This window comes from Lissotriton vulgaris, chromosome 2_1 (genome assembly GCF_964263255.1).
Source record: "Lissotriton vulgaris chromosome 2_1, aLisVul1.2, whole genome shotgun sequence".
NCBI classification, from domain to species: domain Eukaryota; kingdom Metazoa; phylum Chordata; class Amphibia; order Caudata; family Salamandridae; genus Lissotriton; species Lissotriton vulgaris.
The window spans coordinates 909,940,838-909,967,963 of NC_141687.1; the positions used below are offsets into that span (position 1 = coordinate 909,940,838).

At 42.1% G+C, this 27,126-nt stretch overlaps 1 protein-coding gene across 1 annotated transcript; it reads right to left on the minus strand.

Annotated features, from left to right (window-relative positions):
- LOC147731405 (gastricsin-like) lies at window positions 1-26,496 on the minus strand. The gene is made up of 9 exons (XM_086956447.1): window positions 26,346-26,496; window positions 18,678-18,816; window positions 13,650-13,767; window positions 12,810-12,928; window positions 12,374-12,570; window positions 11,745-11,867; window positions 2,417-2,564; window positions 2,086-2,184; window positions 1-291 (listed from the first exon to the last, which is right to left on the minus strand). The coding sequence occupies exons 1-9, from the start codon at window positions 26,399-26,401 to the stop codon at window positions 133-135; spliced, it is 1,158 nt and encodes a 385-aa protein (XP_086812573.1). The 5' UTR covers window positions 26,402-26,496; the 3' UTR covers window positions 1-132.
- Between the last annotated feature and the right edge of the window lie 630 nt (window positions 26,497-27,126).

The following is a 27,126-nucleotide window of genomic DNA, read 5'->3' on the forward strand; positions in this document are numbered from 1 at the left end:
CAGGGGAGTAACCTTCTTTATTTCTAGAATGTTGAATATTACAGCATTACATTTCTTGCAAGACTTTATGGAGTCAAAATGTGAAAGACGCCCAGGAAATAAGACTATACAGTTATGAGTTCAAACATTCTACTACGCATATAAGGAAGTGGCGAAGCCCACTCGGTTGTTGGTGACGTCGTAGATGGAGTAGTACTGCCGCAGGAAGACGTCACCCAGGATCCATAGGGGCTGCCCGTCCTGCGAGGGAAGGTAGGTGGCCATGATGCCAACTGTGCAGGCTGCGCTGCCCTGTGAAATAAAAAGAGCTTCCATTACCAATTTTGCAAATATTTTGCTTACCAGAAAATCGATGACTACTCTGGTAGAATCGATACTTGAGCAATGCCACATGGTTACTGCTAGCTCTAGTTACAGCATGCAACTGGAATCAACTGAAAATGTCCCCATAGAAGTTCACGGATGCCCACAACCACTGCATCTGCATGTCTACCTTGTATACTATCCTTTATAGAAGATAAGACAATGGGACTTGATAGAGAGGTGCTGCATAGCGGAACCCACCACTGCTGAGAAAGGAAACAGATGCACGTGTAGCCCTTATATCATTGATGCTGTGGACCATTCATGACACGTTGCACGCATAGTTGATGCAACGCGGTATTCTCCAATTTGATGAATCCACAATTTTTACAATGATTTGGGTGGCAAAGGTATTGACTAGGGGGGTGGGCTTCTGGGTTTGTACTATAAAGGAGATGTGGGGGGTGCACTGCTTGGCTGTATAGAGTTCATGTAGTTTATATGGGATGGGTGCACTCACAGGTGGCGTTTCCGTCAAACCGCCAGAAAATATATAGAACAAGTTGTGTGCGCATAGACATGCGTGTACATCCCTGAATGAGGCACTCAGATGTGGATCACAAAATTGATTCCAATGTTCTTAGGACGATGCTTTTATTTTTAGATGGTGATTATCATAAAGAGTTTCTTGATGATATTAGCGTCATATCAATGAAGTTTATGATTAGATCAACATATTAGCGGTAACATATGAACCCCGATGCATTTCGGGCTGAAAGCCCTTTGTCAAGGAGAGTTCGAGGTGTAAGTACGAGGTAACGCTGGTTCAAACAGCCGATGTTCGTGTTCCAACGCGGAACACGAACATCGGCTGTTTGAACCAGCGTTACCTCGTGGTGGTAGATTGTCTGATTTGTGGACGAATGTACCAAGTGCTCAAGGGCTTAACTGGATTATCTGGGTGTAACCATTACTAAGGTATGAACCTGGTACAACAAAGTGGACCAAGTTTTCAAGGGTGTTGCAGATGTGTCAGTACCTCACGGTTTCCCTGAATCAACTAGGTGTAGGATATAAGGCAGATTGCACATAGTATCATGGATAAGTAGCTTTACATTAAGTAAGGCAGGGTGTACCAGATGTGTTTGGATGAACTATATATGTTAGTGTGTGATGTGTCTGGTGGGGCACTAATGATGTTGAACCTGGTTTGGCAGGGTGTACATATGGTGGTAGAGTATACCAAATATAGCAACGGTAAGTGTTTGTGTGTGTATAATAAAAATGTACTTTGTACTGCAATGCATAAAAGGAGTAGCAGGGTATACACAGTGTGGTAGGGAAAAACAAGTGATTCACAGGAGCAATTGGTGCAGTTAAGCGCAGTGGAGTGGGGCGGGGGGAGAGTCAACAGAAGACGATTAGGGAAAATAACATAAAAAAAAGAAAAACACTTACCTTGCGCTAGCCGCATCGCTGAGTCAGCGATGCAGCAAGCGCAAGGAAAGTGTTTTTCTTTTTTCTTATGTTATTTTACCTTGTCGTCATCTGTTGGCTCCACCCACCCCGCCCCCTGCCTCACCGCGCTTACCTGCGCCGGCCGCTCCTGGTGATACAGAATATATAGTGTTTGCCTCTGTGATAAGCGTGGAGTATGGGATAACTTTTGTGGCTAGGTGTACAGCGACTGTAGGATGCACACTATCTGTAACTGAACAGTGTGTGTGTCTGGGTGCACTAAAGGGTATACAGAGGAAGAATGTCAGGCTGCATTATCAATACCTGAACGATGTAAGCAGAGGGTGGCAGCGGTAAGGAAGTGCCTCCGATGGTGAAGCTCAGGGTAGGCAGGCTTGTGACACTACTGCAGGCCACTACATACTGCAAATTAGAAGAAGAAATCAGTCACAAAAACAACATTACCTCCTTATAACCTGAAAAGTGACATCCTTCTGAAGAAGACCAGTTGCAACAGCACTACACGTTCGATTAGAGTAAGAACAAAAAGAACGAAAAATCTAAGAAGGTGCTGCTCCTTCTCACAGGCTTCCATAACCCACTAAGGTTGGGCAAGATGAGGGAATGGCCAAAAGGATTAGTTTGTGGTTGCTACCTGGCCACTGGAATCCAGAGTTGCACCAATGTCCTGCATCAGTGCTGCCATGTACTGGCCGGGTGCAGTTAGAAGAGACGTGCCGGTGTCAACAATACCCTGGCATCCCTGGCTACACCAGCCCGTCTCCTGACCATTGACTGCAAAGCTGAAGAGAAATATGGAGAAAAAAGAGTTATTTTGAGGACAGAACATGCTGATTAGAACCCCAACAATACCAGAATAAAGTTAATCACCATATTAGCATGGTTCGAGTATATGCTAATTGATAGGATCACTCACATTACCTGTCAAAGATGACTCGCAGGAACTCAGAAAATGTCAGTGAATGAAACACACCAGGATCTAAGACAACCCTACTAGAGTCTCAATCTATTACACCCCATCATCCCTTCAACCCCCAGGTATAGCTCACTCACCGTGATCCAAAGAACAGTAAATTGAAGCTCACAGTAGGATCACACATGTCTGTGTAAGCTCACTCAATGGAATCATCTGCAAGTCATGTATTAGTGCACTGGCTAGAAGCTCATGTGCTGCATTTCTGAGATCATTCACCAAGACTTACAATGCCTGTAAGACCTCACTTTCCAAGATCTCACAAATGACACCCACTGACATCTAACTCACTAAGATTTCACACTGTGCTATTGTGAGCTCGCTCACCAAGTAATTGACTTTGTAAGGGGTAGAGGTCAGAAGAAGCTGGTACCTAAAGCTTTTGCAGGAACGTTATTGAAAACACATTGAGGCACTCATTCTAATCGGATTGATAATCCCGCCGCAAGTCAAATGGGCGTTTGCTCCTCGAATTAAGATTACAATTTTGTGCACACATTTCAAACTGAAATGAAGTATTCCCTGCACACATTTCACCAGCTCAAGCCTGAAAAATACGTTCCACAGAAAAGCGTAACGTCAGCAGCGTTCCTTGAAGGTAAGCCTGGTGAGGGGGGGGGGGGGGGGGGAGGGGAGTCAACAGACGGCAGAATGGGGGGAAATGAAATAAATAAATAAATAATTCTTATTCTGTTGTCTGTCGTCTGTCGTCGCCCCCCTCCGCACCCCCCCCCCCCCAGCTCCGCACTGCGCCACACAGAGCTTAACTGCATGGATCGCTGCTGCTTAATATTCAGAGTTTTGTAGTCTGGAATAGGGAAACATGCAGGATTGCTGCGTTATCCAACATTCTGTCCTACATCATTTTTTTTTAAAGCTTTCTTTTTCCCAGTTTTGCATACAGGAATAAAATGATCATTACATTGCAGAGTATAAAATCAGCAGCAGTAAGAAGAACATATATATCGAATCAAACGTTTCTATCCTACATAAATCAGAATAGAGATGTTATACCTCACTGGGGAAAAATCGAACACAGGGGCATATTACCAACAACTAGCGATAATTATCGCTATGTTGGCTTAGCGGCAATATTTTTATCGCCGAGCTGCGGCGATTTTTATCGCTTAGGAACCTTGCTATTATCAAGGTTTATCTCCTAAGCGATAAAAATCGGCCGAAATGCATGAATATCGCTGAAAAGTCAGCGATATTCATGCATTACTGAGCTAATGCTCTTAGCCATGTTATCCACCTACCATTGGATAACATGGCTAAGAACTGCTCAGGGGCAGGTGTTAGCTTTTGGAGATATTTGCGCTTAGCGCGAATATCTCCAAAAGTTGGTAATAGGAGATAGTGATGTTAGCGACTGTTTCCAGTCACTAACATCTTGGCACGCCCACTTTGCATGTCATCAGTGATAAATTTCACTGACATGCAAAGCGGGGCCCAAGATGGTCGCTATCTCCTACTAGCTGTCGCTAACGGGTGTTAGCGACAGCTAGGTAATAGGGAGATAATTTTATCTCCGCTTTCTTGGCTTTTAAAGCCAAAAAAGCAGAGATAAACCCCCTTGATAATATGCCCCTCAGTTTTTATCAATAGTTTCGTAGATGGTATTATCACAACACTTCCTCTAGAACAAAATTAGAGGATACCACTGGGACGAAAATTGCACGGGAATAGGGGACATAAAGACAAATAACAAAACCATGTCTGCAAGTTCCAGAGAGAGGGCACAACTGCCAAAGGCTAAAAGACAAGAGAAGCAAGGCTAGAGGAGGACGGGTATATCCCAATTACAAGAAAAGGGGCACAAGAGGTTACTGAGCCACCAGCTCTAACACAATCAAGCTGAGCAACAAACAGCAGCCAAGAACAAGAAGTCGAAAATATCACCGGATGAGGACCCTGATACACACCCTCAAGAGCAGAAGACCCTTCAACATGCAACAATCAGTCTAAACTCCAAAGAACAACAAATAGTGCCATAGCTGCCATACACGGGCATTATTCAAGATATTGCGATTGGTAGACAAAGTGACATAATGCACCCTATGAACCATCTTAAACATCATGGGGTTAATGCACTTACTTAAAACACACGTTATTGTCTTCCGGTGGGGAGGGGATTAGTTGAAGCACACTGATGGAAAATACTCAAAGTAAACTGGGTTATTAGACCCCTGTTTACTTTCTCTTCCGCCCTTCAGAGACACGACATGACCCAGTTGATACTCATTGGCGTTAAGCTTGAAAGCCCCCTACAGAGCACCACTGTAGGGAAATCCATCATCAAAAAGGACACTTCTCCAACCTTTTTTGGGTCTTTCAAGGTTGCTTAAACATCCCTGCCCTGTTCCCCAACACCTCACGTCTGCTTACCCCACCCTGCATCAGGTAAAACTACAATCGCAGACACTATTCTGCTGAAAAGCTCAAGTACAAAGAGGCCAAAAAGAAAAAATGCACACCGTTCTCTACAAAAAAGTAGGGTAACATCACAGAGCATAATTAGCACCAGGATACTCTGATATAGCATACTCCAGCACCTGGATACTCTCACTGGTGACAAGAAGAGCTGTACAAATCTACTGATTTATTGATTGAATTATGTTGTGCAGTAGAACAAGACCAGAGCCAAATACAATGCCAAGCTAAGCTTTCTCACAGGATCACGTACGATCCCATTATAAGCATCTTCACCGAGATCCTACATATGCCACGAGAATCTGTTGAAAATATAGTGTAAAATCACATGCCATCCTCACATACATCAAAGTTTGATCTCACTGTCTGCGATCAGTATAAATCAATTGTAAACTCATGAACCATGCTGGTACACAACATCAGTGTGAGCTCTCTCGCCAGGATCACTTACATTGCCACTGTGAGTTTACTCATCAGGATCTGATGAAAAATCACTGTAAGCTCACTCACCAGTTTCACCCGCAGTACCAGTGTGAGCTCACTTTTCAGGACCCATACAATGTCAGTCTAATGTGAATCACCAGTCTAACTTACAATGCCTGTGTAAGCTCACTTGTCTGAAATAACTATATTATAAGTAGGAGCTCACTCACCAGGAGCACATATAAACGAAGTGTAGGCTAACTCACCAGTTTCACATACAATGGCAGGGTAAACTCACTCACTAGGATTGCATTGAATTCTGCTCACTTATATCTCATTTAACCCATGATGGGAAGGATCACTGAAAGTGAAGGCTCACTTTCCTCTTTACATAGAGACACTGATACTTTTCTTCAAAACCAAGCATAGCTGGCATATTGCCCTGTGGGTACTCATGGTTTCCTACCCAGTAGTGGCCACAGTTATGGGACCAAGCACTTTATTGTCGGAGTAGTAAAAGTCACTCTGTAGTAAAAGTAGTAAAAGTTAACTCTGAGGACATGCTTCCATGAGATATGCAGTCACAACAATAAAAGAGCTCCCTGTGCTCACAAAGAACACTATTCAACTGAGATAGCAGGGGTTCTTATGAATAGAGTCTTCATGTGTCCCTGTGTTCTAGGTCACACCCACAGACTCCCAAAAGCCATAGCTCTAGGTGGAATGGCATGCCCAAAGACCCACAATCCACTTGGTACTTCCTTAAGAATGTGAGAGCAAAAGCTACATCTACTCTCACGGTTGTACAATTACACGGTACACAGTACTCTGTGGAAAGTCTAACTCATGGAATTACACGTAGTACGATGACCTAGTTAAAAATACTATAATTTTGCTAAAAAAATGGCATAAACTTTTTGTAAATATCATTGGCAGAATCAACTTGATTCGTATGATAATTTTACCTAAATTTCTGTACTTTTTTCGTTCGATTCCCTTGGCATTATGCAATTCCTTTTTTAAAAAATAAGACGGGGTATTCAGTAGTTTCATTTGGGGATATCGCAAAGCCCGCAGATCGATGACACTATTAAAAGGCGCTATCGATATGGGAGGGTTGAACTTCCCGGACTTTAAGTTGTACTTCTGGGCAGCATTCGATGGACGCTTACGATACTTTATTAACTCTGAAGGTACAGAAAAGCAACCTTATTTCCTTACATTTATGTTTGATCTAGATGCAAAAATGTTCTTATGGAGAATTAATGACCCCAACTATTACAAAAGAGTTCGTTTTAAGATAGCGAGGGATCTAGTTAAAATTTGGCGTAATATCCAGGCCTTCTGTAACGTGAATTTTTTCCATCCTAATTTGATTTTGGGGGGAAACCCCGGCTTACCGGGAATATTCAACGATGGATTAACTAACATATGGGGAACACATGGAATAAAAAAGTTAGGGGATTTGTACGGAGCACAAGGGCTCCTAAGTTTTGAAACACTTAAAATACTATATAATATCCCTGACTCTACGAAGTTCAAGTACCTGCAGCTATTTGACTTTTTTTCTCGAAAAATTAAACTAAAGAATATTTCTGATTCAAGCATACGGGATAATTTCTATTCACAGGAAACTAAATCATTAATTAGTGGTTGTTATAAATCTCTCAACACTTATAGAAACATAGACTGCAATATAATATCAGAGAATTGGAGCAGGATGTTAGGGACCAATATTACTCCGGCTGTAATAAGTTCATCTCTACGTAATATTAATAATTTGATCTCATTGTCAAGTTTAAGATTGCTGCAATTTAAAATAACCTGTATGCTTTACCATACCCCAGAAAGAATAACCAAATGGGCCTCGAATAGCACATATAGTGAACGAACTAAGTGCCCCAAATGTGCGTTGGTTGCAGCAGATGTGGTGCACATATTTTACACCTGCCCTAAACTTTCAGAATTTTGGACATCCTTTCAGACTATAATAACACTGAAATCAGGGAATATACCCCCCTTAGATTCTGTGTTAGTTATGTTAGGCACTAATGGTAGGAATATCCAACACAAATCCTTATTTACTATTATGGTAACTTGTGCTAAATTTATAATTGCTCGCGCTTGGATCTCCCCTAAACCCCCACATATAATGGAATGGTGATCTATCCTTAATGAATCATAGTATGGAATTAGCGCTGGCTAGGCTTAGGGGTACTAAATCTCTAGCTAAATTCAATAAGATCTGGAGGTCTCTCATATTTTAGTTTAAAAAATCATGTTTAATCTAGATCATTACTGTCTTCTGTTTTATATGTGTCAAGATACATGTATATATTTTGTTTGGATCTAACAAGAAATTTGTCAAATGATCTAATGCCAACCTAACGTTAACCTTGTAGACGTCTAGATTATTTCTTTTAATTTGACTCATTTTTGTATACTGTTGATTCTTGTGTTGCTAATAAAAAAAAAAAAGGAATTACACGTATTCTCTTTTGACATAGGCAGCTGCCATTTCTGTGCTGTAGTTAATCTGCGTATGTTCATTTTTAGCTTTCGCCTGCCCAGTAATTGCGCTGTGCTTGTGAAATCTTTTGTATTTAATATAAATCTTATAAGGGGCTTACAGCCCACTGTTACTTTTCATTTGTTCATGTGCTTGCCACTTACTTTTCCTCCATTTCTATTAGTTGTAGCATACTATTTCCTGTTGTTCCCCGTGTGTGTCTCTTACTCAGGGTCCAATGGCCCCTTTCGCCTGCTTGTGTTCATCTGCTTTTGTGGAACTTCTTTTAGGTTTTGACTGCAGAGCGCTTGCACTGCTCCTGTTCTGCCTCCAGCATACTTTTGTCCTACGCCTTTTACCTAATCTCCCTGCATGAGCACACATTTCAAGCGCTCACTGTGCAGCCCATCCTGTGCCTGCCCCTCAAAGCTTATACCGACATGTGCGCGCCATGCAAGCACAGCTTTTGGTCCACTGTTTGCAGTTGTTCCTAATACAAATTCGGCATCTCTTAGATTGCCTTTCCATTCAGAATGGCATTACATCAGAGTAATCCATCAACAGCCCATTTATCGGCTCGGTAACGCATGCACTGCTGAGTCATGCTGAAATGCGTTATTTTCCCAACTGGGCCCTGTTCCCCTCACTCGAGCCTGGCTCCTCTTCCAGAACTACAGTAGCTGTCACAACTGTACCTAACCACGCGCTGCAAAGCTAACAGAATTATATTTCAGCACCCGCTACCTCCGGTGCATCACAAGTACGTGCTCTTGTGAAGATTTCTTTGCCCTCACATTCGTTCTAATGTAAGAGAAAACTACAACCCGAGTGTGAGTGAGTGGTGCTCGCACAGCTCAGGCTTTCTCTTTAAGGCCTGCAAAATGATTGCAAAGCAGTTTCTTGCCTTTGGTGGTTGAGCTGTGGTTTCACGAGGGGGTAGGGCATGGGATCCGGATTGCTTCAGATCTGGACGATGCAAGAAGATCTTGTTCTGTGTGGTTCAAGTCGAATCCAGTCCTGGGTTTGTAGCTTACTTTCATTCATACAAGACACAGCAGAAGCTAGTAAAATAGTTCAAATAATTGTTTAATTTTGCGTTCCCGAAATCGATACTGCACTTGTGTCCTGCAGCATTCGTTCCCTAAAGCCCCTGTTTGATGTTCAGACTGGAGAAGCTCTCATACCAGCTACGAATGTCACCTTCTTTCCAGTAATTTGACTTTATTTCAAACAAAAAACTCATACATGAATGTAAACCTATTTACCCAACAAGGTTGTTCTACCGAGGCGCTGTTTGCTGCTACTCAAATCTATGTTTTTTCATGTGCTTATTAAAACACGTTGCACAGCATCGCCAGCTGCTGCACAACATGGTTTAACGTTTTAAAAAATGGCTATGACACACCCAGCATTCACAGTGTCATAGTTTTTTTTTTTACTTTAAACAACAGCAGCTTGCACTGCTGTGTAACATGTTTTTAAAAATGAAAGAGTTCCTGTGTAATGTAAGTGGGGCTCATATAAAACATTCCAATAGCTTCGAGTCAAATTTGCGACACATAAAAATGTCCCACAAATAAATTGAATAAAAAACATGTTACAGTGCTGCTATGTAACATGTTTTTTAAACAAAGCACACCAAGAACTTGATGGACGTGCATGCATAAATAGCAGGGTGAAGAATTTGTTAATCCGTTCAGGGTGGGGTGAACTGGGTGTGACAATGAGTTTAAAAACTTGCTTATGAACAAGACGCTGATAGTGAACAAAGAACTTCCATATCAGTTTAAAAAAACAGAGATGGACACACATAGAAATAAATACATAGAGCTAAAACAAGTGCATTGCTTAGAGAGATATGCAGAGGCAGTTAGGCATGTAGCCACCTTGAAAGAGGCACGCAGAACAGCACAAACAGCACCAGGGCACCCTCCTGTGTTATACAAATCTGCATAACATCGCATACTTACAGAGTTTAACACGCCCATTTACATACAAGATATTGACACATGTAGATGGATGTGTAAACACACAAAGAAAGACATACTAATTTGTCCACTGAGAAACAGCTGCATACAAGACAAACATATTTTTTTTGCTTAAATCTTTTTATTGTATTTTCTTTTAGTTTAAGAACACAGTAACCGGTACATTAATTGCATTTATTCTTCACTTACGCTAGATCACATTCAGTATTTTTAAATCGAGCATAACATCCACCATTCCTGGCAAAAAAAGATGTTAGTAGTGCAAATAATAGTAAAAGCAATCAGTACTCTTCGTGAGTAGTTAGTCAGTGATAAAACATGAATTCAAAAATAAAATTCAACAAATAAAAGACATGTCAGAGTGCTGCCATGAAACATGCTTTTTATTTATTATTTTTTGGGCGCTTTTATATAGTGCCAACATCACCCGAAGGTACAGGAGCGTTTTCTATTGCCACCAGTTACTTCATAGAAGCACACAGGTAACTAAGCACCTCCACTTTGAGACCTGCTTTTCACAATTTTATTTTAGGCTCAGTTTTATATAGTGCCAACGTCACCCGACGGTACAGGAGCCCTATATATTACACTTGTTACTGCACAATATATTTCCTTTCTCAACAAACGAGTCAAAACACTTTTATGGAGTCTCTCTAACTTTTATTGCACAACTGGTCACTAAGCTAAAACTTACACACACACCAAAACCTTTTTATTAATCACTGAGGCGAAACCTATTGCATTTGCCAATGCTTATTCCTTTTAGCTTCAATTGATCATGAAAGTAATGGTGGTAGCGCTCTCCCCCATAATTCAGAAGTCCTGTTCGGCAACGTGGCATTGCTCAGCTAGGGTCTTACACCCGAGGTATGGTGACAGGGCTTCCTAAAAAGTAACAGGTCTCTTACCAAAGTTGTTCACTTTTTTTACCCCAGACCCAAGCTAGGCCATGTTAAGCAGTCTCCAGACCAAACACACGACGAAGGACCTTTCTACATCAAGGGTTTATCTAGACATGTAGCAGAACCAGTGGAAGCCCCAGCTTTGAGGCCTGACGTGTTATAAAATCTGTCATTTTAATGCACTGAAAAGATTCTTTGAACGCGTGTCATAGTGTTGAAACAGGTGCACGTGCTATTCCCATTCATGTCTTTATTGCAGCCAGTTCACTAAAGCAAACGCTGTACTTTCAGCTGATGGTAATTGGAACATAAACCGAGAAAGAAGCAAATATTAAGTCAACAAATTGAGCTCAAATTCCTTTAATTGTACTGTATCTCCCACCCCATTGTGAACCTATGCATAATATTGCGCGAAGCCGAGAAAACAGGTGATTCAAATATTATTTGAAAATAAACGGTTTTCTACGGTTACATACACGACACGCCCCTCCCTTAGGTTCCTCGACATGCAGGTTCGTTCACTTTTCTAACTGCCCTTTCCCAAATCCTTTAATCTATGATTCCCTATTACTCCTTGCTTTTTCCCGAATGGGTGTTTGTGACTTCTTTAGTGAGGAAGAATAGAAAACAAAACTGATCTCAGGATAACTGGGGATGTTATAGGATGGGATCCGAAACAAGCATAGTTAAAGAGAGAGAATCAAAGCAGATCATGCCACCCCTGACCAGCTTACCCCTGAATGCCGATCTGCCAGTACATCTGCTGGGTGACTGGGGTCCATGTGATGTCACCAGTGTAGTAGTTGGAATCCACTCCACCAAAGATCAGCTCTCCTCCCGGCTGCGTGCCCTGCTCACTGGTGAGAAACAGCGCACAAAGGAGACATGGTTCATATTTTGTTGTGTTCTAGAACAGTCTGAGCCCCACTGACGCCTGAGAAGAAGAGTGTACAATTTTTTGCTAGAAGGACTGTGTGATGCTCACAGTTGTGTGAATATTGCAAAAAATCTGTTTACAGGTTACGTTTCCAACAGATTCAAGATAGAAAAGGAGAATTTCCCCTATAAAAATGTGAAGAATTCTTCCACAAAAGAGATTTTTGGGGAAATTCTGTGTCAGAAAATAAACATTTTGCTGGATTTTTAACCTACTATGTTAAAAAAAACACAAAAAAAACATTGCAAACTTCTGAAATTGACAACGTTTTCTAAAAGACTATCAGAATAGTTGTAAGCCAGTTTGCTATACTTCTACTGAGAAGTTGCTGTAAATGTAAATGACTATTGGAATAATTTTTTCGGCGACCAGAGCCTTAGCCATTGCCAGAGTCCAGCTTCACACTGGGAAATCCCTGACGCTCACCTCATGTAGAAGCCGAAGATGTTCTGGGAAAGCAGCCCTTGGTTCATCATGCCCTCCATGACGGTGGTGGCACCATCAGCCGCGATAGATGGGTAAGCCAAGCCCAAGATACCGTCAAACTGGGCATACACAAAGTTGGAGCCAGGTTCGTTAATGCTCAGGGCGAATTCTTGTTGTGTGATCGAGATGCCCTGGATCTAAGGGAAGGTTCAGAAAAAAAATCATCACAAGGGAGTTTTTACACCTCACAGAAAGAATAACAATGCATGGCACCCCATCAAAATCCACACTGTAAGAAGCTCAATTCAAACCGCAGAGTTACAGAATTTAGCAAACATTCAGACCTTCTAGTGAGCACCATTATCTATACTACCCCTGCATGTCTGCCCATTAAAACTCATTGAGCATCATGATGAGTGCTTCATACGGTACTCACCGACACAGTGTCGTAGCCCAGGAGGCCGGTCAGGCTGCCAGTCCCGTACTGGATGGAGAACTGCTGGTTTTTGGTAGTGTAGGTGGACGATTGGCTGGGATTGAAAAGTGGGTGGTTGGCTGCATCAAAACAATAGAACAGGGTTTATTTTCCATTATGAGCAACCTCTAACCCTACTTCTGCCATTGTAGGGGGAGAACACAAAGAGAGATAGAAGCACAGACTTGTGACCCTCAAATCTCAGCAGGGGAATGGGGTGCTGATAAAATCACATACACAGCATGCTGTAGGCAGGCATTACAGGGGCATGGGCTTGTCAGAAGACTCTTTCATCACACCATCTTTAATTCACTTCGTGAATGTATCTACCTCTTAATTTTACATCGACATCCTACCAGGGTCAGATTGGGGCACTAAAAGCAGCCCTGGCAAACATGCTGAAACCAGATCCACTCCTTTCGCCATGTGTCTTCTCTTTGTTTCCATCCTTTCATTTTCTCTCTCTCCTATCCTCTCTCTCTGATTGCTTTCTCTTTACTTTATTCCTCCTTCCTCTCTGTCTTGGAGTGCAACAGTTCCTCCAGTACAGGGAAATGGGGAACCAGGGAAAGTGAAAGAGGCAGCACCAGCGGACCTGGGCTTTCAGAACTGGCCTCCAAGGGCTCCGGCCCACCGACAAAATGCCTAGTGGAATATAGGGCTGTTTGGCCCTGTGTCCTACTTTCAACACTCTCAAAAATATAAAGATATATGGGATGGGGACTGGCTGTACCAGACAGGGACCAGGCCATCTGGCGTTTGAGTTTGTAATGTATCAGTGACAACATATTGGCTACTTACTGCAGGCGGAGCTCGAGCAGTAGGTTGAAGCCACCCAAAGGTTGGAGGAGCCCGTGTCAAAGAGGACCAGGAAGTTCTGTGGTGGTGTGCCGATGCTGATTTCACCATAGTAGGACATCTATGGAGGAGAGGAGAGGTCATGCACTCCGACATCTAACACAACCAACGATTTACCAACATGAATATGAGACTAAAACAGCAACGTGGATAAGCATTTGGATACTAAAGATTTTTTGCATAGAACATTTCCTTGAGGGCAGTGCAAAATGCCACTGTGTCTCTTAGTGCAAAACACTAATGCATGAAAAGTGAATGGGAGCGGGCCACAGCAGTGCAAAACCCCACAGTAATCCACATCAACATTTACTAAGGTCAAGCAAACCAGTGCCATTCATCGCTGCATGGAAAATAAGGGCCTCATTTACAAAAAATTGGCATAGGGCAGCACCACAAGTCTTTTTCCTGCACTGCAGTATGCCTATTTAAAAGGGCAAGAATGAACCATATTTACAAGGTAAATTTCTGTCCTTTCAGCCAGTGCCGGTGCACAATTTGGTGCCTAGCACCAACACAGGCACCCTTGCACCATGGTGGAAATGTGTCTGCGCTGTAGGCAGTTTTGCTTTTGTATTGGTTGGGACACCCCCCTGCATAAAAATAATCCATGGAGGCTTTTTCCCCATTCTATGTGTGCTGCAAAATGCAGCACACATGGAAAGAGGAAAAATCTAGGAGAAATTAAAACATTTCTCCTTGTTACGCCTGCTCTGGAGAGGCATAAGGTTTTAGTGCTGTCCCCTGATTTTGTAAATATGGGTCAGCATCAAAATCCATGGGTATTGTGTGGAAACACTCACTACAATGCCCACGGAACGCCTCCGTGATGCAGAGTTTGGCAACACAGCAATTTCTGCTGCCTTGACTCACTCCATATGTATGAGGCCATGCAAAGTCAACCAGGGTGGCATTGTATTGCCTCATAGGTATGATTGAGAGGCCTGTGATATTGGAGCATAAAAAAAAGTGACACTCAGGTGGTGCAGGCCTCTTGTAAATAAACAACCTAGTGCCAAAAGGCACCTGTAAAAAGAGTGGGCAAAAGTTAAAGTGAGTTATTTTTAGGCATATTTACAATGCCCCTGCGGCACGTTTATGCCACTGTAGTGTCACTTTTGTGATGCCCCAGAAGCGCATTGTGCCGGCCCATATTTACAAGGCCACACAAAGCTACCCTCAAAGGCTTTTCATGGCCTAGTAAATATGGAGTAAGGCAATGCCTTACTTTGCATGAAAGGGGCTTTCCATGGGTGTGTTCCCATGCAACACCCATGGTCTTTAACACTCTCCCAAATTTACAATTGCGTAAATCTGGGGCAGCACTAAAACTAATGCCTTCCCAGAGCAGGCGTAACGAGGAGAAATGTTTACATTTCTCCTTGTTTTTCCTCTTTCCTCTTTCCATGTGTGAGGCATTCTGGTGTACCTTCCTGCACAAAAACAATCATGCCAACAACACAGACACCTTTGCACCATGATGCAAATATGCCTGTGTTGGCACTCGGCTGCAGTTGTGTTCCAGCAGGAAGGAGAGGAATGTGCATGTCTAAACTGGGGTGGCAGAGTGGGCTAAAGAACGGTGATGGATTAAACCCAGATCTGTTGACTGGGTGTGAGTGCTTGATTGGTTCAGATACCCCGTCCATCACCACCCCCTTTTGTACCGATATCTTTTAGATATGGTGCATTTCTGCCATTTCTTTTGACGTAGAGCAGCGCAGCTAGAAGGCTTGCGGAACTGCCCTACGCCAAAATATTGCATATATGCCCCTTTGCATGGTATTTCAACATGTAATGCACAAACCAATCGTGAAAAGTATGCATATTACGCAGTTTGCATTCTGGTATGTAGATCAATTTATACTAGGATATGCCTGAAGTAAACACAGAATACTGTTTGATAGTCTTTTTGCCACGTGCCATGTTCAGTACTAGATGGTGTTCTGTTACACACAAATGCAGCCTTATTTACATTTGTAAATTGTAAATTGATACTTGAATAGCGCACTACTCACCCGCAAGGGTCTCAAGGCGCTTGTACAAATACCGCTGTGGAACCCATCCTGGCTTTCCCTGCGAGGCGTCCACTCCTGGGCACCCCCAAGGTGGAGGCCAGGCATCCTTAGCGTTGTGGGGGCCATTTGTACACGATGGAGAAGCTTTACAAAGAAGTGATGGCTTAATGATGCACTCTACCACTTCTGAAATACAGGGCTGCATCGTATTTACAACAATACGGTGCAGCTCTGCATTTCCTCCTGCGCTGGTGCTAATTTCAGCTGCCTAGTTCTAATGCAGGCACCCAGCATCGGTGGGAATAATTATTTATGTGCAGAAAAGGACATCAAGTTTTCCCTTCCAGTACATAAACAATCTTAAATGGCGATTTGCAACTTTTATGTGTGCTGCTTTGTGCAGAATACATAGAAGTTGCAAATCGTCATTTTTAAAATGATTGTTTATGTGCAGGAAGGGACACCTTCCTGCACATAAACAATCATGCATGTCGTTTTGCTGTTCACTATGTGCGGCACAATTTAGCACACATAGAAACATCAAAAACGAAGAGAAATAAAGCATTTCTCTTCGTTTTGCCATGTTAAGACCAAGGGGCATATTATCTAGAACAGGCGATAATGATCGCCTAACAAGGTCATCAGCATTTTTTTTATCGCTTCCTTTCCTTGACACATTTTGCATGTTTATCGACCTATTATTAGGGAGTCAATAACATGCTATGGTGTCCGGGAAAGGCCGCGAAATCTCCCGCTAACATGCGGTACATATTCATGCGATAGCTTGGGAGACGCGTGTAAGCGCTGCGTTAGCGGCGATAATATTTACACTAACGAGTAATAATGCCTTTAAACCCCCTTAAAACCTCATGTATGACATGATTAGTGGCACAACTAACATAGCAGGCTAAAACTGTTAAAAATGTATGTTTAACAGTAATGTTAACATTAATGTAATGACATGGCGGATGGTGTGATATAATGTTTTACTGTTGTGTACCCCCTTATAACACAACGACACCACTGTACATAGGAAGAGGCTAATAATACAGAATGACCGCTACCTCTTTGGTGTCTTTGGTTCCTCAGATGGGGATCTTGGCCAGTCTCCCCTATGTACCTCCATGCATCACCATCTTTAGTCTGGTTTTTAGCAGGTGTTAAAATCCTGCGTTCTTTGGGACCTAGCACAATTTTTTTTAGCGCGGGTCATTTTTGATAATACCGCGATGTACTTTTAGCAACTTTTACAGTGAAATTTAGGTCAGTAAAGCCCACCTTGCATGTCATTTGCGATAAATATCGCTGGCATGCAAGGTGATAGAAAAATCATCAGCTAACGCTGGAAAGCTTGCGCTAACGCATGTTAGCGCAGGCTTGCTAATAGGGCGACAAAAATATCGCTGCTTTATCTGCAAACAGTGCAGCTAAAGCGGCGATAATGCCCTTGATAATATGCCCCAAGTTATTTGTGGTCTTATTTTAGGTGCGATCTCCTATTTACACCATCCTCGTAAACAGGGGGCACCATCAAAGCCAGTGGGTGTTGTGGTGGAACACCCATTGCAACACCCATTGCCCACCCCTTTCACGCTAGGTATAGCTTGAAAGGGTGCCTTATTTACAAGGCAGCGTTAAGCCACACTGCCTTGTAAATAGGGCGAAGCTCGTATCGCCACAGGATTGTCTTTAAAAGTGACGTTCCTGTGGCAGCAGGGGCTTGTAAATATGCCCAGATGTGTTTTAAGTATAGCGCTGTGCATAATATGGCTGTTCATGGCATTTATAGTAGTATGCACTAGGCAATGGCCAAATCCAACCCTACCTTCAAGCCTTGGAACCCTTTCAATCTATTCTTTACTTCCTACCCACTTCCACCGTGCCTCATACACATTTTTTTAAGAGACATAGGATTGTCTACCTTTAAACATCTACTATAATTGTAAATGAGGGAACAAATGTTGAAGTTTATGGGGCCTATACGGAGAAACATTAAGGGAAATAGATTCATATAATATGGGAGAAAAAGGGAGAGAAGGATCAAAAGGAAGAGTAAAAGGGATGCAGCAATGGAAACGGTGAGAGACAGTGTGGGGCAGAGCAATAAAGACAGAAGACGTAGACATAGAAACAGTGAAAGATGGTGAAATTGAAATTGATAAAAAGTGAGCGCGATCATGGTCAGCACACAGGGCCTGGTTTTGTAAGACCTGTAAATTGGAGTTCAGGCGCAAACAAGCATAATTGCTTGGTCCGAAAAATTCCTCAATGTTCGATAAAATTCACCAGGCCAAACTTGCCAGAAATTAAGGAGTGAAAATCTTGAACATTGCAGGAAATTAGGATTTTATGCAATATGAACCAAAATCTGATTTTATGTCCCATTTTCAGGGTACAGCTCATGTACACCTCGGTGTCAAATGTTACCAGATGCAATAATTTCCTTCCAACTCAGAGACCTTATAATCAAGCCTATAAAGTCGCTGGTAAATAGTCAGGTAGAGTTATAGAGAAAGTAAAGTCAAACCGTGAAACATGGTGTAAGACAGAATGAAGCAGAGCCATAGAAGCAAGAAAAATCAGTGTTACTAGGTTTGATGAATATAGATATAACTCACACTGAATTTCCCATAGGTGCCAACAATAGGTGTTACTATCATTCTATATAATGGGACTTATTCTATCAATCCCTGAACGATGAAAGTCTGAGTCGATCATGCCAATGTACAAACATCAGACTGTCAGATTATGTACAAATCAATTCAGCTGTTGCATGCTCAACTCTCTTGATGAATGCACCGAAAAAGTAAGATTGAGAAATCAAACTAATCCACACAGAAATTGGGACGAATGTAAAGTGTGAACAACTGTGGAAACAGGCGGTATTGACTGAGTTTGGTCCTACTAGCTGAGAAAATGGAGGAAGAGCAAGGAGGGGGATCATATTTTTACTCACATCCATATAGTTAGTGAGGGGTTCTGAGGCCACCGCAAAGTTATTCATTCTGTATTTGGTCCCAGGATCCACCCGGGGAACGTTCAGTCCATGTTCAATCATCACTTGCCGCATAGACTTGAATTTATGAAGCGGGACCCTACATTGGGCAAAAGAAAAGCGCTAGTTAAACAGCCAACTTATGCTCTATCACTTAAAGCACGGAATATAGCTCACAACATACCCCACTGCACCATCCAGCTCTACAGAAAAACATCCACCCCTTGTGCTCAACACCATAATTCCACCACTTCCCGCCATTAATTCCTTAGTCCATCAACCCTCTATCTCTGTCTGCCATTGCTATATTTTCAGTGACTACAGGAATGTATCCCAAGTAGAGGGCTTCTCATATGAGCTCATGACGCTCGTTGAAGTATCACCAGGCTTGAGGGTTGGCTTCAGTTCGAAAAGATGGTAGCATCAAAGGCACTGGCAGGTAACAGCTGGGGAACTCCTGCAAACCTGGGGTGAGCCTACACAGGAAATCTTCACTATCACTTCACATGCTTGAGATGTGTGTACAAGGCCAGAGGAAATATGGTTGGATGTTTGTGTTACTTGCTTAGTGTACACCCAGCCAAAAGTCAGCGGAAAGCTGTACAAGGTCAAAACAAAATTACAGGATTGGGGCAGTCCTGATAGACAAAGGGATGTTCGAGATACTGGGTGCAGAAAAGCAGAATGGGTGTTGCCTTGTCTTTTTCCTTTTTTTGCCCTTTACCTCCTGTCTGATGGCATCCTGGCTGCAGGTGCGAAGGTGGGGAGCTTGTCAGCCAGATAGTTGGAGGTGTCGATCAAGATGACTTTGCAGCTGGGTCTGAAGATTGTGAGGTTTGGCAAGAGAAGCCAGTGAAGTTCCATCAGGTGTGGGTTTCATAGTCTTTTTTCCAGCCACTGATGAGGCATGCTGATGTGTGTATGATGCCCTTAAAGGAAGGTACTCTGGAAAACACTGAGGTGCAGGGTACCGCCATCATCTAATGGCTTGAACAGTCCCTCTGTAGTCACTTTCAGGGAACAATGTTTCTACTTTCTTCAGTAAACACAGTTTGTACTAGTCCATCTCTTTATTAGGCATGTGCAGCATTTACACAATTTGTTTTTTGTGTAATAATGCAAATTTTGGCAAAATTATAGGAAGTTGCACAAATTGTTACAAAACACAAACCTGTCACTTTGCACTATATTTTTGCGCAAAATGAGCCTCTGCTTACATTTTTGACATGAGGCCAAATTTCAAGCTAATTGAAATAGTACAACAAATGAGAGTATTGTGATCAACAGTCCCTCACATTCTGTTACTCTGGTGTGTTTGCAGTAAATATTTATGGTGAATGTCATGTAATTATGCAAAGTGGTGCAAAGCCGGAATTTCTGGAATTTTACATAATAAGCGTAATATGAACTTCCCAAAATTTTGCAAATTATGCTGGCATACTTTAAATTTTGGCCTGGCTTAGTTTTCATTGGGTTGAACTTCAAATAGGTGCTAGACATTAAAGTCTCGACGAGATGCAGTCGGTGTTTGAGTCACTAAATATAGGGATTGAGGAGACTTGCAGGTAAAATTATGTGTTTCGTGACTATTGGTGGATTTTAATGCTGTTATCAGTCAATCGAGGCCCAACTGGTAAATAGAGGTTGAAGATGACTGACACTATACAAATGGAACTTTGGGCTACTCTACAGGTGATGTAGATCTTCTTGAACTTGGAGGTGCTCATGCTAACGATATGGTGTTGGTCAGATAGGTAGCAGAAGAATCATTTAATTAGGGATAATCAACAATATTTAGGGTGAATAAATGGCAACATGCCAAACATAAATTTAAACTAGCAACGTTTTGGTTAGTCACCCACCAAAATGGAAGATTTATTTATACAATAACCAGAGAACTACATTGGTATATTTTCACAGAAGATCAGGTTACATAGCCTTCAGTGGTGGTAATGACTGGCCACTCTAGTGAAACACCATCTAACCAGCTAACAACAGAGCAACTAGGTTTAAGAAATAAACATTAAGACTAAATACATCAAAGGGGTTAAGCTTTTAAAACTTGACTTAAAATCCATGGGCTACTTTTTTATTTCTTTTGTATAATGATGTTTTGCCACAATATTGAAGTTTTTCAACCTGTACTTATAGCAGCTCCGCAATATTGACTATCATTATTTAATTGAGGTAGGTAAATGAAGAGTTAAATACTATTCAGCCTATTCACAAACTGTATTTTGTAGTTCCTTTAGTAGTTTTATAACAGTACTACTAAAGTACTACAAAATGCTATTCACAGAATTACAAGTGTAACTTTCCACCACCACCTCTCCTATTTTTTCTATATGGAGATCCTCACAAATGTATGATTCCTATTTGGACTAAGGGCCCGGTTATGATGTGCAAACGGACCACCGCAGACAGCATGATGGTGGTGGTCCATCCTACATCTGGTTCTGTGGGTCCAATGGCCACATTATGATGTGTACCAGTCGGAGGAAGCGGGCAGAGGGATCGATTGACGCTTCCGACTGGCTCAAGAAGCCTATCGGACCATCGTTCGGAACATAATAACAATAGGCGTGGTGCCTGCATCAGCCCATGCTATAGGAATTACAATGACCCATTCCAACTGCCTTTTCATAGCGATCCGACCACTATTAAAAGGCAGCTGGAATGGGACATTGGGTGCCCCTAGCAAGGCTCTTGTGCCCTGGCCTCTGCTATACTAGGGGCCCAGGGGGGCAGCTGTGGTTCACCTCAAACATCCCTGCCCCATATGCCAGGCACTATGTGTTGCCTGGCACACATGGCAGGGATGTTTGAACAAATCAGTTTTTGTATTGTGTCTTGTATTTAAGCCTTTTTCAGGCTGCAGAAGAAGCCACAATCAGTTATGATTCTGACCGCCCACATGGAAGTAGCATCATAATTAGGCAGGTGGCACCTCCGACTACTTGTTGGTCGGTCCCAATCCCACTTTGATGTTGGTTGGATGCTCATTGTAATCAGCCCCTAAATGTGGGAGTGATTGAAAAACGGGATATACTAAAAAATAGGTGGTGATTAGGGAGAAGTAAGGAGTGGTTAAGAGACGGTTAATGAGAGGTTAGGGAGGGACACATACCCACTCACAAAAGAGTAATCCCATCGATATTCACAAATTGCACTTCTAAAGTTACCACTGCCAAAAAGCTCCCAAAACTGTAGTAAATGTTCTGTAAGTCAGAGCTGGAGTTAGCCCAGCCCCCCACATGGCCACCCAATTGTACTGAAACACACTCCCATATAAAACAATGGAGGTAGGGATGATGTTTACTTAAACGAAATAATGTAAACTATTTAAAACTCTTAATATATTCAATTTAATGTTGAAACATTATCCATAAAGAAAACATATGTATTTTTTCATTTTAACATATTTTAATAACTTATTTTGATCTCACAATTTAATATAACATTAATCTTTATTCAAATATTATTACATTGCCTTTAAATTATTCTATGCAACATAGTTTATAACTTTGAATTCATAATAGTAAAATATAAATGTTTGACTTTAGGTGAGTTTTAAATTTAAACTTCGGAAAAATAATTTGTAACTAAATTTAATATTTCAAAAAATTGTTCAAGTTAAAATTTAAATTAAGGTAATAATGCTATAGCATTTTTTATTTTGTTCTCCATTTAAAAAAAAACAAAAAATGAATGTACAATAATATTTAACATAAATATAAATTTACAATTTTTTGTGAAGTTTAATAATCTTTTTTACTTTGCCTTATACTTCTGACATCTGAGATGTCATGAGTGATGTAATCAATAATGTCATTAACATGTCATGAGTGATGTGAAACGTGAGATCATATTCAATGTTTTTTTCAGGAGCGCAAGTTATAGTCATATCAGTAAACTATAACTGGTGAATTTCAGTATTTCTTTGTTTTTTTAAACATTAGTTTTCATGTTATTTCAATACCCAACTGTAACGTTGTTTCAACCTTTATTTTTCCCCAGAAAATTTCAAATTATTTTTTCAAACGTATGCTAATAAAATATTACCATACTTAACTATAATGCCACTTTAATCTTTGTTTTTTCCAGTGAATTCTATATATATGTGTGTATATATATATATATATATATATATATATATATATATATATATATACACATCCAACTGTTGCAATCACGTAGATACCCAAGCCACTTACAATGGCAGGCCGAGGCGGGATAGCTAATCCCAATAAATCCTACCAAGTATCATTGCAACATTGTAACGAACAATACGCCATAGCAGTTCTTTCACGAAAACTGAGTCACTCTACGCGTTTGGGAGCATCCTGCTCCTTTTTCACTAGTAAAAGTGAATGTAATACACAGTGTATTTCAAAAGTCATGTGGCACCCCTACGGTAGGCAGTGAAAGCAGACACATTTCGGAAAGCATTGATCTTAAAAAGTGGAAAACAAGTGTGTTCTGAAAACATATTGTAAACATTACTTGATGTTCAACCAAATCTAGACACTGACACTGACTAATAATATTGAGCAAGTGCATATTGTTTGTAGAAAAAAGACTTATTCCTCATTATGGCAAATGCGGGAACCATTTCATTCGAGCACGTGACTGGAGCGCCATGCCGCATAGTGTTCATGTGCGCTAAGGGGGTCATTAGGAAAGTCCACGCGCCATCCTCCCGTGGAATGGTACCACCCGCCATTGGTGCAGGGGTCCCGTTGCTAACATTAGGATGCACCCACCACACTGGCGGACACATCCTGCATTCCTGACATTGCGGCCGGCGGTGATGTTAACATGGCCCGCCACAATGCCAGGAAGACACGTAGTGCACTTCCATGCACAACATGACAGGCACCGCGCGGTGCCTGCCATGTTTTGCATGGAACTGCAGAATCCCTGGGGGCCTGCTATGGGCCCCCAATGGCGAAAACAAAACCGCCTGCCTTTCGGTGTGCAACCCTGCATTAAAGCTAATATGGACGGCGCTGTCTCCCAGACACAGCCACCATTTTAGCAGCTTTTCCGCCTGGTCGATTCTGCAACTGGTTGGAAAACCGGCAGACAGTCTTTCCATCCGCCAGGGCCCCCCACCCCCGCAATGGTAATGTGACGGGGATAATTCCAAAGCAGGCGGACCCCTAAGTGTCAATAAAGTTACATTCAGCCAGGGCAGTACCACTAAAAAATTATCAAAATGAGCCCCTGTGGTCAACCTCTATTCATTTCAAACATGTGTCCATGGTACCATAGACGGATGCACTGTATTGCCCCAGTGGGCTTACACATCCATTGCCATGTGCCAGTTACCGGTTCACAAATGTCTCTCCTCATTGCAGCAGTGCAATAAAACTGACAATGGAGTCCAAAGTACAGTGTTGCTGGGAAACACATGGGATGAAACCTCAATCCTATCTAGCCCAAGTGGGCCTATATACAGTTCAGTCGTAACTCCACTAAATATACCGAGCCACAGCCAGTTTTGCAAACACCTTGTTTGGACCCAACCAAAAATATTTTTAAACGCGGTACATCCTCGCATCCAAACAAGGTGTTTTGTGGCAAAACTTTCATTGGCAGTTTTATTGCACATAAGTCACCCTTTCAAGCTATGTTTAGCGTGAATGGGCCGTGTAGTGGGTTTTGTGGTGGGCATTCCACCGCAACACCATTGTATTTGACGCTGCCCCCTATGTACAAGGGTGATTTAACAAAAAGGGGTAACCTGTGTCCCTCAGAACCTGGGTATGTGTGGTTAAACAATAAATGGTTCTGTCGGGTGGTTGAACAAATTACTTTAAGTTAAGGCTATATTAGCTCATAAATTATGTAGAAGAATGATGGTTAATTACATTCAAATACACCTCGCTGAGAACAGATTTAGTTCAAGATTTTTATGTAAGAAAAAGTCACCATTGTAATACACTGGAATTTATTCATTCCTTTTTAAACTTAATAACTGTTCAACCACCCGACAGAACCATTTCTTGTTTAACCACCCTATGTACAAGGGTGACGTACATAGGAGGAAGAGCCAAAATGAAGACCAGGAAAATCCTAGTCTTAAATTGGCGAAACGATGAGAAATGCATTATTTCTCCTTGTTTTTTGCTTTTCCCATGTGTACTGCCTTGTGCAGCACACATGGAAAAAGCTAAATGCCATGGTTTGTTTATGTACAGGAAGGTGTCCCGTCCTGTACATAAACAAACCTTTTTTTTAAAAATGCTATTTTGCAACTTTCCTGTGTGCTGCATGAAAGTTACAAAATGGCATTTTGGGATTGTTTATGTGAAGGAAGGGACACCTTCCTACACATAACCAATCCTTTCCTGCACACAGACTCCATTGCACTCTGGTGCAAGGGTGCCTGTGTTGATGCTAAGTTGTTAAACTTGGCAACATCGCAGAGCGAAATGCAAGGCTGCACCACATTCTTATAAATATGGTGCAGCCTTGCGTTTCCGAACTGGTGGAGCGTGTTGTTAAACCCAGGAGGCTAATGACACGCTCTGCCACTTCATTGTACATATCCCCCTAGTATCTTTGATTAAAACTCGACAAGAGTGAGGAAAGCAGCCTACAGGGAGACATTTCTGTCAGGAAAGACCTACGGGGGCTTAGAACTGTTTATGTCGGAAGTTAATGATGCCGCAAAATGGTCAAATGGATCCGATGAAGAAGTGAAGGTGAAGACGTAGTCCACGTTAACTCTCTGGTATTTGTTTACAGGGGAGAAAAGATGTGGTATTCCTTATCAGCAGCAAATACCTGTGTTTAAGGTTCAGTAACAAACCAATAACCAAACAGAATGATTGACTTCTGTCGCTGAGCGCCAAGAGCATGGAACAACCTCCCAGTCCAGATCCGAAAAAAATATACTTCTCATTGGAAAGCAGCTCTCTACACCGTGATACCATCAGGTCCACCAGCCCTCTTCACTCCCAAACCATTAGAACCCCCACCTCCCAATGATAGCCTTCTTTTACTACGGCAATCTATATTTTATTGATCCTTTTTTATAACTTTCTATTGATCAGTACTAGGTTTCCACTCGATTGATTACACGCCATCATGCAATGAATGAATACAAGATAGGGGCATTAATATACTGCTATTTAAAGGACTGTCTGCGTGCAAACAAAAAGGAGAAAAACAGTGATATTTCAAGGTGTGGAAGAACCCACGAGCCGAGATACAAAATTCGGTACCGAGGCAGGGAATCTTTCTATGAACCTTTGTAGCGACAGGCCCGTACCAATGCCTCTCATACACCACCTGACTGTTGCAGCACGTGCAGTTGTACAGCAGGTGGTGTAATTGACGTTTTTGTACTATTTGGTTGGTGCAAATGTTTTTGCTCCGTCTATCTGTCGAAATAACGAAGCCAGAGTGCTCTGCACTGGGAAACATTAATGTAATCAGTCCTCAGGGCTGCTTCATGGCTTAAAATAAGGACTAGACATCAGACCCGTAGTCTCCAGAGAGAAAGATTCACTTAAAAGAGAAATGCACATATTTCATATATGACAACTCTCATCCTCACGACTCAGGTGGCGCATCACTGCCACAGTAAAACACACTGCACACTGTCCAAGAGATACTCACCTCACCAACCCCTGGCACAGCTGGAGGCACAGGAGGGGAACTATCAGGAACCTCATGGTGCCCACGGTATGGGTCAACTTCAGCAGAGGACGAGGAGCTAGATTTAGAAGAGACCATTCAACTTGTCCTTTTATAGAGCCCGTTGGGCACCTGCCACATATTAATCACAGAACTTATATAATTGCGCCAATCGAAGTGCTCCGATACCAGTATGAAGCCATCAAAGTTTTGCCCTCTTCAAGGGCAGGCTGTTCACCTGTTTGTCCACTTCGCTCCAGGAGGAACGGGTGATAAGGGAACAAAGGCCATTTATTCCACAGACTTTAAAAATAACTAATCACTCTGGCTTTTTTTCCTCTTAGTGTGTTTGTTTGATTATATGCCACTGATACGGGCCTTTTCAGACCTGTGACGGAAAGATAGGGCAAGTGCTTTTCTTGGACCAGGTAATCTCCAGGTCGCTCTACCTCCATACAGCGTTTTATTCCGACACAACTCCCAGCTAACAGTTGGTCTTTAGCTCAACCATGCAAATGTTATGTTATGTTATGTAAATTGATTTCTAAAGCGCACAGCTGCCCCAGCAAAGGGGCGTCCCGGCGCTGTCAGACCTAAATCCCAAACATTTTCCAGAGAGAGCTGCACGGGTGTGACAGTCAAGTCCTATACAGATGAGAACAGAAAAGTTTTAATAGCCTTCCGAAAGGCCAGCAGGTCATCCATGACCCGGAGGTGTAATGGCAAGGAATTCCACAATTTAGCAGCTAAGTACCTAAACGAG